Genomic DNA, 12,442 nt, shown 5'->3' with positions numbered 1-12,442 from the left:
GCAACTATTATTAGTGACACGCAATAACTATTATTATACTTTATGTCCATTTTTTCTGTTTTTATTAGCATAAGTTAATTTCTGGTTGACAAACAAGGTTCATTGTGATCATTATAAATCATATATAATACACTTAATATCACTTCTAAGGGTAGAGTTTACCTCCAGTGCTGCTGTAGCTGCATTCCATATATTTTAAAGATTTTTGAAGGATAACACTTATATGAAAAGTACACAAATTAGAAGCATAGCTTCTTAATAACTACTTGGTCCATAATACCAATATTAGTGACATTGAGAAGCTGTGGTTCTTCCAACTTGCTTCCATTATCTCATCTGTAAGGATTGGAGAAGAGGGTAGCTTTTCCTTTTTGGTCTTCTTTCTTGACTTCAAGTGGATCAGCCAGACTCTTTTTATTCACACACACACACACACACACACACACACACACACACACACACACACACATGCATACACATAAATGCTCTCATATTCACTAGTACATACACATGTACTCACATTGACTAACATACTTGCACTCACACAAACACACTACTCATACACACACAGTCACATATATTAAATTGAAATTCAAATTACACTTGTTATATTTTTCTTAATAATTTCTCTTAGCCAGGTATCCGTGGTTCTCACCTATAATTCTAGCTTTTCAGGAAGCTGAGATCTGAGGACTGTGGTTCCAAACCAGACTAGGCAGGAAAATCTCTCAGATTCTCATCTCCAATTAACCAGCAAAAAGCCAGAAGTAGAACTGTGGCTTCATACTATGGCACCAGCCTTGATCAGTTAAAAAAAAAATCAGGCCCTGAGTTCAAGCCCAAGTTCTGATTAAATACATACATACATACATACATACATACATACATACATACATACCATAGTGTGTAGTAAATGGGAACCTCAGGGAAAGTTTTAAAAGGTGATTTTCTTTTGTTTTGTTTTGTTTTAATTTGCAATGAGCATTTCTGCTACCTGATCCTCAGAGGAAGCCAATTCCTTCCATTAAAGATGGTATAATGTGGTTGGCCCTGCAGCATGTAGATCAGACATCTTACAAAGATTCTGGGGACACAGTCATCATGTCACCAAAATTTTGGGGTGTCATTGAGCTTTTTAATTGTGAACATGGGGCTATCAGAGGACAGAAGGCTAGAAAAAGGGGTTTTCAGCCTGAAATCTAAGCCATCTCTTTATCAATTTATTTGTATCATTCAAATTTATTCAAAATTGAATGTATTTATGTATTATTTCAAATTTATTTGTGTCATCTAAATTACACATGCAGGTGTCTCACGTTCACTTAGCTTTGCCGGCTCTCTACCACTTGAGCCACACCTTTAGCCTGGATTTTGCTCCTTATTTTGGAAACAAAGTCTCAAAAACTTTTCTGTCTGGTCTGACTTCTAACTTTCCTGAGAAGAATTACAGACATGTCCTAGTGGCACCCAACTGAAATGTTTAATCTTATGTATACTTTGAAGTCTACATGGTATATCCTTATAGTGGTTTGTATATAGATTCTGGGTACAATAATAAATACATAGCAGAAGTTTAAAAAAATAAATAAATAAATTACACATGCAGGAATTTTCAGTCCTTCTGTCAAAGATTAGTAATTACGCACTATTTCTCACCATTATTATGCCTTTCCTGCTTCCTATTTTGCCTTCAACAGTGATTACATGATGTGTTCTTATGTTATTATCTGACACATCCATTTGTTTTGTTATGTTTCTGTTTTCTTATGTTTTTATTATGACTCTTTAGTACTAGGGGTTGAAAGGCAACTCTTGTGTAACTTGAGTCATATACCAGGCCATTGGTTTTCTTTTTGTCTGGTACTGGACCTGAACTCAGGACCTAGTGTCCTCACTCAACTTTTTCACTCATGGATAGTGCTCTACAACTTCATCTACATCTCCATTGTCAGATTTTTGCTAGTTAATTGAAAATAAAAGTCTCTTAGATTTGCCTTCTAATGCTGGCTCTTTGCTAGGATTCTCAGATTTCAGGTTCCTTTGTAGTTAGAATTATAGATATGAGCCACCAACACCCAACCTTTTAAATTTGCTTATCAACTGGAGTCTAATGCTTTTCTCAAGACTGGCCTTGGGTTAGATACCTTCTCTTTCTGCTTCCTGAGTAGCTAGGATTATAGGCTTGTTTTTGAAAGAGGTCTAACCTTTGCCCATGCTAGTCTTTCATTGTGATCCTCTTTTCTCTACTTCCCAGACATATTTTATTTTCTTTTTCATGTACATAGGTGTTTATTATAACTCACTCAGAAGAAGAACAGAATGGGCTAAGAGTGAATCAATCACAAGTGATTCATCACAGTGATTAGTTTAATAAAAAGTAAGCAATTAATTCCAGGCACATTTTAATTCTTTTCTTTTTTTTTTTTGTGGATCATGGGGCTTGAACTCGGCCTAAGCGCTGTTCCCTGAGCTCTTCAGCTCAAGGCTACTGCCCTACCCCTTGTGCCACAGCCCCACTTCCCAACATTTTAATTCATATAACTTATATTTTCCCATTCAGTTGTTTACCTTGAATTCTAATATATCTAAAATCATCTTATCACTTCCATTTTTTGCTCAACATTTGACTAGTATAATATCTATATGCATCCCTATTTTTTAGCCTCTTTATTATTTGGGGTTTGGGGTTTTTCTCTTAAACTCTTTGTGTGTGTGATTTCATTTAAGTGCTCTGCTTTTAATTAGTAAAATTAATGCATTTATACTTGTTGTTAAAACAGTAAACAAGCCAGGCGCAGTGGCTCACACCTGTAATCTTAGCTACTCAGGAGGCTGAGATCTGAGGGTCGTGGTTCAAAGCCAGCCAGGGCACTAAAGACTCATCTCCAGTTAACCACCAGAAAAGGGAAAATGGGTCTGTAGCTCAAGGGGTAGGGTGGTAGCCATAAGCTGAAGAGCTCAGGGACAATGCCCAGGCCCAGAGTTCAAGCCCTATGACTGAAAAAAAAAAAAAAGTAAATGCTGGGTGCTGGTGGCTCATCATGTAATCCTATTCAGGAAGCTACGATCTCAGGATCACAGTTTGAAGCCAACCAGGCAGAAAACTCCATGAAACTCTTATCTCCAACTAACCACAAAAAAACAGAAGTGGAACTATGGCTTAAGTTGCAGAGCACCAGCCTTGCGTATGAGAGCTCAGGGGCAGTGCCCAGATCCAGATTGCAGCACTAGGACTGGCACACAAAACACTGCAGAGGGTTTTGTACTATTTCTTATCTTTAAGTAGTTCAACAAAGCAATTTATGAATACAATGCATCTTAGTCAATGTCACGCCTTTCAACATTCTCACTCATCCCTCTCAACCCATCCCTTCCTTATTTTTCTAAATTTTGAAGGGCATACATTGAATTCTTCACTGCATTATCCTCCCTTCTTCTCTTCATTTGTCATCCCCTCGCCCCTTGACCTTACCCCCACTCCCACTACCATTTCCTAACCTTTGATTTAAGCTGACCTTTGATTTAGCCTTCTTATAGAATTATGCCATTTGAGTCTCCCCTGATTCTGTTTCTGTTGACACATTTGTACACAGTTGTATACCACTTATGTGCTAATAAATGAATTCTCACTTCCACTTATTAGAGAAACATTCAACCTTTGTGTATCTGGACCTGACCTACTTCACTTAACATAATTTTTTCCAGACCTTTCCATTCCTGTACGAATAGTGCAATATCATTCTTTCTAATGAATGAGTAAATTTCTATTGTTGTATGTATGCTGCATTTTCTTGATCCATTTGTCCATTGAGGGGCATCTGAACTGATTCCATACCTTGGCTATGATAAATAGCGCTGCAATGAACATGGTTGTGCTGGTGGCTTTACTGTGTCCTAGTTTATAATCTTTTAGATAAATGTCCAGGAATGGAATTACTGGATCATAAGGTAATTCTATGTTCAGTTTTTTCTTTAATTTCTCTACTGTATTTTATTGTCAGGGTGATGTATAGAGGGGTTACAGTTATATTCATCAGGTAGTAGGTACATTATTTCTTGAACATTGATACCCTTCCCATGTTTTTCTCCCACTTTCCCTACTCCCTCTTATGGTTTTTTTGTTTTGTTTTGTTTTATTTTGTTGCCAGTCCCAGGCTTAAGCTCAGGGCCTGAGCACTATCCTTGGGCTTTCTCAAGGCTAGAGCTCTACCACTTGACCCTCAGCACCATTTCCAGCTTTTATCTATGTGTGTGGTACCAAGGAATCGAACCTGGGTCTTCGTGCATGCTAGGCAAGCACTCTACCACTAGGCCAAACTCCCGGTCCTTATGTTTAGTTTTTTGAGAAACCTCCACACTGCTTTCTAAAGTGTGTGAACAATTTACATTCCTGCCAAGAGGGACTTTAAAAACCAAAACAGAACAAAAACATGTATTATCAGGGTTAGGAGCATGGCCTACTGGTAGAGTGCTCACCTAGCATGCATGAAGCCCTGCGTTCAATTCCTCAGTACCACATACACAGAAAAGGCTGAAAGTGGTACTGTGGCTCAAGCGGTAGAGCACTAGCCTTGAGAAAGCCCAAGGACAGTGCTCAGGCCTTCAGTTCAAGCCCCAGGACTGAAAAAAAAAAAAAACATGTATTTAATTTCAGAATGAAAACAACTCAAATTAAAGAATGTCTTAAAATTGTCTTTCAGGAAATTTTGAGACTTACATTAACCCAGAAAACTGGGAAGGCTATCATGCAGAAGAGGAAACTGAATATTCAATTGCATCTTGGATTTCAGAATTCACCTCTTTCCACAAGCTAATTCTCATTAAATGTTCTAAAGAAGAGAAGGTAGGGTGTTGTTTCAATTAAAAGACTACATTGGGCACAACGATGTTCATTACAGCTCTAGTTACCATAGCAAAGATATGGAACCAACCCATATGTCCCTCAGTTGATAAATGGATCAACAAGATGTGGTATTTATACACAATGGATTTCTATGCTGCTGTCAGAAAGAACGACATTGCCCCATTTGTAAGGAAAGGGAAAGACTTAGAAAAAATCATATTAAGTGAAGTAAGCCAGACTCAAAGGAACTTAGGCTCAATGGTTTCCATCATTTGTCATAATCAGTAGAAACCTTGGGCTCTCCTAGCAGAGGTTTACAATAGAGCAAAACCTAGATACATAAGGCCATATAGGATGACGCTAAATGAAAGGACCTCCAGGATATAGAAACAAAAGCCATACAATGAGTGATTGTTGTCCTTAATGTACTATGTTTTGGTTTTTTTTGTTTTTTTGTTTTTTTTGCCAGTCCTGGGCTTGAGCGCAGGGCCTGAGCACTGTCCTTGGACTTTCTCAAGGCTAGAGCTCTACCACTTGAGCCTCAGCACCACTTCTGGCTTTTTTGTATGTATGTGGTACCAAGGAATCGAACCCGGGTCTTTGTGCATGCTAGACAAGCACTTTAACCACTAGGCCAAACTCCCAGCCCCTTAATGTACTATGTTATCCCTCATCTCTTTTTCAGTCCCTTGGTTATCTCATATTGTTACAGTATTTCACCTGGTTATCTGATATATTGTATATATGCTTATTTGGTTATTTGAAATAGAATAGGGAAGGGGGGAAAACAAGATGAGGGGCAGGGGTGGGGGAAGGGAAATGGGGACCAAGACATGAGAAAGGGTGTCAATGTTTGTAAAGAAATGCACCCTCTATCTGGTGAATATAATGTAACACTTCTAATAGTTACAATGAAAAATATATGAAAAAAAGACTACATTGGGGCTTGGAAAGTGGCTTAGTGGTAGACTGCTTGCCTAGCATACATGAAGCCCTGTGTTCCATTCCTCAGTACCACATAAACAGAAAAGGCCAGAAGTGGCACTGTGGCTCAAGTGGTAGAGTGCTAGCCCTGAGCAAAAGAAGCTCAGGAACAGTTGCCAGGCCCTGAGCTCAAGCCCCAGGACTGTCCCAAAAGAAAAGGCTGTTATGATTCTTATATATTATAATGAAAGCTGGCCAACCAAATACATTATTGCATTTATCTGAGGCTAACAATGGCCAAATTTGGGAAGTGACACTAATAATATAGAGAGTATAGCAGAACATAATGCTTTGGAGAGAGAATAATGAAGGAATGTACATCATCTGCAAAAGTGGGACAGGATCTGCTTTTAGTAGGGAATTCACAGCAGTGAGGAATCACTTAAATGGTTCAGTCCAGGATTCCTCCACCTCAGGAAAGGAGAAGAACTAAAAACATGATGTAACCAGAATCCCAAAGAGGAGACCTCACTTAGTGCAACAAATGCAAAACTTTCCCAGCTTGGGAAGTACCAGTTGTACAAATAGAACTTTAAGCCTTTGGTGTTAATTGGTGACTATTCTGCGGAAGAAAAATTGCTAACCATTCTTTGAAAAATTAACGAATTGACAAACCCATAGCAAATCTTACCAAAAAAAGAAGGGAGCACACCCAAATAAACAAAATCATGGATGAGAATGGAAATATCACAACAAAAATTACCAAGATCCAGAGCATCATAAGGGAATACTTTTCAAACCTTTATGGCAACAAATTTGAGAATCTAAAAAAGATGGATGAATTTCTAGCCAATATTAACATACCCAGACTGAACCAAGAAGACCAGCTAAGCAAACCTATTTCAAGTAATGAAATAGAAATGGCAATAAGAGACCTCCTATTCAAGAAAAGCCCAGGACCTGAACAATTCACAGCTGAATTCTATAAGGCCTTCAAAGCAGAGCCCACACCAATATTCCTCAAACTCTTCAACAAAATTGAAAGCGAAGGCTCTTTGCCAAGCTCATTCTATGAAGCCAGAATAACCCTCATCCCAAAACCAAATAGGGACTCATCAAAGAAAGAGAAATATGGATCCATTTCTTTGATGAATATTGATGCAAAACTTCTCAACAAAATACTGGCCAACCATCTTCAGCAACTCATCAAAAAATTATGCACTACGATCAAACAGGATTCATCACAGGGATGCAAAGCTGGCTCAATATACGCAAATCAATTAATATAATTCATCACATCAACAGGAGCAAGGACAAGAATCACATGGTTGTCTCAATAGATGCAGAAAAAGATCCAATACCCCTCTATGCTAAAAGCTCTAGAGAAACTAGGAATCCATGGAACATTCCTCAGTATAATAAAGGCTGGAGGCCGGGAGTTTGGCCTAGTGGTAGAGTGCTTGCCTAGCATGCACGAAGACACTGGTTCGATTCCTCAGTACCACATACATAGAAAAAAGCCGAAAGTGGTGCTGAGGCTCAAGTGGTAGAGCTCTAGCCTTGAGAAAGTCCAAGGACAGTGCTCAGGCCCTGAGCTTAAGCCCAGGACTGGCAAAATAAATAAAATAAAGGCTGTGTATGACAAACCCATGGCTAGCATTATACTTAATGGCAAAAAGCTCAAGCCATTTCCTCTAAAATCAGGAACAAGACAAGGATGCACACTCTCTCCACTCCTCTTTAATAATAGTATTAGAATTCCTAGCCAGAACAATAATGCAAGCAGAAAGCATAAAGGGGATCCAAATAGGGACAGAGGAAGTGAAACTTTCCCTCTTTGCAGATGACATGATTCTGTATTTAAAGAATCCTATAGACTCCACTCCCAAGCTGCTTGAGCTGATTCAAAACTTTGGCAAAGTAACAGGGTATAAAATTAACTCCAAAAATCAACTGCCTTCCTGTATGCTTACAACGAGAAAAGTAAAGTCCAAAACAACCAGAACAAAAAGGGTTGAAGGTGTGACCCAAGTGGTAGCAATGTTGAAACCCTGAGTTCAAACCCAAGTAGCAACAAAAGTGCCACTTCATCTATTGAAAATATAAATATAAAGAAAAGGTTATAAAGTGAGCTTTGTTTATTCGTGTGCACATAGTTCACCCATTTAAGATATTGGTTTCAATGGCTTCCAGTGTCTTCACAGAGTGAAGTGGTAGAGCCTTGAGAAAGCCCAAAATCAGTGCTCAGGCCCTGAGTTCAAGCTCCAGGACTGGTAAAGGAAAGAAAAGAAAAGAAAAGAAAAGAAAAGAAAAGAAAGAAAGAAAGAAAGAAAGAAAGAGAAAGGAAGGAAGGAAGGAAGGAAGGAAGGAAGGAAGGAAGGAAGGAAGGTAGGAAGGAAGAGAGGGAGGGAGGGAGGGAGGGAAAGAAAGAAGAGAAAGAAAAGAAAAAGAATGTAAGAAGCCAGGAGCTTTTGGATCATGCCAAAAGCTTGAGTGTGTGTGTGTGTGTGTGTGTGTGTGTGTGTGTGTGTGTGTGTGTGTGTGGTAGATACTGGAGTTCTTAGGTTGTGATCTCAGTGAGTGGGTAGGACTGCAGTTAAAAGAATGGTGAGGGACCATCCTCTTTTGTCTCATTTCGTTTTGCTTTGTTTTGTTTTGTCAGCCCTGGGGCTTGAACTCAGGGCCTGGACACTGTCCTTGTGCTTTTGTTCAAAGCTACCACAGCCATTTACTACAGCACCACTTCTGGCTTTTTCTGTGTATGTGGTTCTGAGCAATCAAAGCCAGGACTTCATGCATGTTAGGCAAGCGCTCTACCACTAAGCCACATTCCCCACCTCAGGGACCATCCTCTTAAACAACAGTTTATCTTGCTGGGTAAAGTCCTGAGAATCATGGCTATCACAGATAAGGGTGCACACGTCCAGTAAAGTATGTCTTAGGAAGAAGGCCACCCAATCAAGAAAGAATGCATACAGAAATTCAGGTACTACCTTCTAGGAGTCAAAGAAGACAAGTAAGACGCAATTGGATCCTTATCCGATGTACTATTTTTTTAATATTTTGTTCTTTCCACCTTTCAGATTGTTTTTGCACTTACAGATTTTGTGATAGAGAATCTGGGGAAACAGTTTATAGAAACTCCACCTGTGGACCTGGCTACTCTGTATCAGGACATGTCAAGTTCCACACCACTGGTGTTCATCTTAAGCACAGGCTCAGATCCCATGGGCGCATTTCAGAGGTTCGCCCGCGAAAGAGGGTATTCTGAGAGGTAAGGTTGCACTGTGGCCTTGTCATAACCCGTGTGAAAACTACTTGTTAACATTGCCCTTTTGGGGTCGGGGGAATGTCTTTGGTCATTCCCCTGAGCAGCATAAATGCTTCCACTTAGATATCCCTTCCTAAATATGGATTAGCACATATGATCAAATGTGGAAGGGGGAACTCACAGAGCTTTTAATGTTGTTATGAATCCCATTTTCTCTTAAGGGCCTCCAGCCCCAATGGGGTCTTGTATGAAGTGGCTGGTCTGGCCTGCTCCCTGAACTGATAATTATGGGGGAGCTAGGTGATAGATCCCATCTCCTTCTTGGAAGATCATGGTTTATATTAGTCCATGGAACAGAACTAAGAGGAGGTAGATACGGATGTATATGTGTGTATCTGTACATGCACATATGTGCTACAAATACAGACTTATTATACATGATGCAGTTATGGACTGTGAGAAGTCCACGTTCACTAGTAAGCAAGCAAGGTAGCAGAAGAACTGATGATATGTAATTCTATCTGAGCAAAAAGTTGGAAACGTGCCAGTTACAAGGTTAGCAGACATGACACACAGGAAAAACCAATGTCGCCATCTGAGGCTGAAGTCTGGAAAAGACCAATGTCCCAATTCAACAGTCAGGCTAGCTGTGTTACCCTTCTGATTCAGCCCCACTGAATGTTGGAGGCAAGGTCCAAGACATACACAGAGCCCACACACAAATCTGGAAGGATTTTCAGTGTAACAGTCACCTCTGGAAAGAAGAAAGGAGGGAGGGATGGAGAAGGACACAGAGAAGACATATCTGGTGGATCAGCAAAATTTGCTTCTCAACCACACCTGTTCAATCTGTGATCATTCACAAAGCTGGTTAAGAAAACTATTTGCAAACCAGGCCCAAATGGCTCATACCTATAATTCTAGATACTTGGGAGGCTGAGATCTGAAGATTTCAGCTCAAAGCCATCCCAGGTAGGAAAGTCTATGTGACTATTATTTCCAGTTAACTACTCAAAAGAGGTCTGAAATGGAGCTGTGGCTCAAGTGGTAAAAGGTTAGCCTTTAGCGAACAAAGGCTGAGGGATAGCACTCAAGCCCTGAGTTCAAGCCCCAGGACTGGCATAAAAAAATAAATAAAAAAGCAAAGAAAGAAAGCTATTTCCACACCTATCAAAATTAAGACCAGGAATGTGTATATATTATAAGCAACCCATTTCACACCACATTTAAATGTCCTTAAAATACCAATACCTGTATTGCTTTCAAGAAAAATAGCATTATTTTTTTGCTGTTCTTGTGGATCAGAGTACAGTCAATTTCACTGGGACAAGGACAAGGACCCATTGCTGAGAAAATGATCAAGGATGCCATGAAAACAGGAAACTGGGTGTTTTTGCAGAACTGCCATCTTGCTGTTTCTTGGATGCTGGCGATGGAAGAGCTCATCAAAACCTTCACAGACCCAAGTATGTGATGAGCTTGTAGACCAGCTTAGTGTATAGTTTTGCTTGTAGAGCCCAATTCCTGTTGTAGTTCCCTCCTATAGCTATTTACTACAGCCCTGGAAATCACTTCACTCTGCTGCCTAGCCAGGGATGTTATCTCATTCACAGGTCAGTCAGCCTGCACTGCTCACCAACACCTTCCCCCAAAGAGCCCCCAATCCTAGTCCACTCCCAGCCTTCCCCCCTGCCAACCATGTGCCAACTAGAATGTCTGCTATGCCCACTTTTTTGCAGTACAAAGAAAGCATGATTTGTGCTCAGTAGAATTAAACTTTAACAAAAAAAAAATCAGGGATCTCCAATGATAGGATTTTGATTAAGAAGAAAATTCTAGGAAAAGCATCAAGCCTTAAGAATAGTGAGATGCCCACTTCGTTATCTGATATATTGAATTTATTTGTATTTGGTTACCTGAAACTTGATAGGGAATGGGGGGAAAACCAATACGGGGAGTGGGTGGTGGGTGGGGGGAGGGTAATGGGTACCAAGACATGTGAAAGGGTATCAATGTATGTGAATTAATACACCTTCTATCTGGCAAATATCATGTAACCCTTTTATTAATTACAATAAAAATATAAAAAAGAAAAAAAAGAATAGTGAGATGCCCAAATCCTTTGTGACCAGAAAAAGGGATTAGACGAGGAGCTGAGGAGGAATACCAGCTGAACTTGTGGGTTTGAGATGCTGCTAACTGAAAGCAATCAAAAATAAAATACATTTAGCTAGTAAACTGAAAAGACAAAAGGGGAAGACAGAAGGAGGGAGGGAGGGAGGGAAAGATGGGAGGGAGAGAGGAAAGGAGGGAAGGAAATAGTAAAATAAAAGAAAGACAAAACCCTCTGGACTTGAAAGGCTAAGCCTGGGTAGAGCTTTTTCCACTGCTTCCTGACTGTATGCCACATGTCCTTTCTGACCCTCAGTTTCCCCTGCTGTGGGATCACTGCTGACCATCCTTCCCCAAATCCTGTCCTAAGGTTCTGCCCCTGCTCTGGATTTCCATGATATCTATGAGAATTGTGATGCTGTGAGACTGGGGCTCTGAGTATAGCCCAGCAGTAGACCAAGTGCTTAGCATGCTGAAGGCTCTTGGTTCAGTCCTAGAGCCAAAAAGATAATGAACAGCAAGAAAAAAGATGTTTTACGGTATTGCACTTATAACTGGAAAAGTATGAACATGTACTTTTCCAAATCTAGCCTTTTTCTTTTCTTGTCTTGTCTTTTCTTTTCTTTTCTTTGGTTAGTACAATCGCTTCAATCCCAGTTTACTTCTAGGAGTCATTTTTGCCACATAAGGAACTTCAATACTGGTCTTAGAGCTATACTAGAATTAATTTAAAATGTTGGCTATTTAATGTGGCTTGGGAGTTTACCAAATCAGGAACCATTGATTTAGCATTGATCTGTGCTTGTGCAATGAGTATTTCAAAATCTGTTACATACCATGCGCTGTTCTGGGTATTGAGAGTATGCCAGTGAATAAAACCAGCCTCATGGAGTTGGCATTCTAGTGGAAGGAGACAATCAGTGAATAAGCCACATAAGGCTTACACTTATGCTTTGGGAAATATTTTAAAAGAAAGTGAAGGGGCCAGGAATGTGGCCTATTGGTAGAGTGCTCACCTAACATGCACAAAGCCCTGAGTTTGATTCCTCAATACACAGAAAAGGCCAGAATTGGGGCTGTGATTCAAGTGGTAAAACGCTAGTCTTGAAAAAGCTCACAGACAGTGCTCAGGCCCTGAGTTTAAGCCCCAGGACTAGCAAGCAGCAAGCAAGCAGTAAATAAATTTTAAAAAATAGTAAAATAAAGAAGATGAGAAGGATTGGAACGGGATGAGGAAGGAGGATCATTTTAAATGGTGTGATCTGCATGGACTTCCTTGAGAAAGTGATATT

At 39.9% G+C, this 12,442-nt stretch overlaps 1 protein-coding gene across 1 annotated transcript in view; it reads left to right on the top strand.

The window, feature by feature from the left end:
• The window catches only part of Dnah6 (dynein axonemal heavy chain 6), a 171,399-nt gene that overhangs the window by 144,814 nt on the left and 14,143 nt on the right, over positions 1-12,442 (top strand). The window contains exons 63-65 of the mRNA XM_090336588.1: positions 4,701-4,843; positions 8,851-9,041; positions 10,344-10,504. Of these exons, the coding sequence (XP_090192714.1) occupies positions 4,701-4,843; positions 8,851-9,041; positions 10,344-10,504 (495 nt within the window). The remainder of the gene's footprint in view (positions 1-4,700; positions 4,844-8,850; positions 9,042-10,343; positions 10,505-12,442) is intronic.

This window comes from Megascapheus bottae, chromosome 7, assembly GCF_031878675.1.
Source record: "Megascapheus bottae isolate mThoBot1 chromosome 7, mThoBot2.hap1, whole genome shotgun sequence".
Classification (NCBI taxonomy): Eukaryota; Metazoa; Chordata; class Mammalia; order Rodentia; family Geomyidae; genus Megascapheus; species Megascapheus bottae.
The sequence above is the reverse complement of the archived record's forward strand: the minus strand, read 5'-3'. Positions and strand labels throughout refer to the sequence as shown.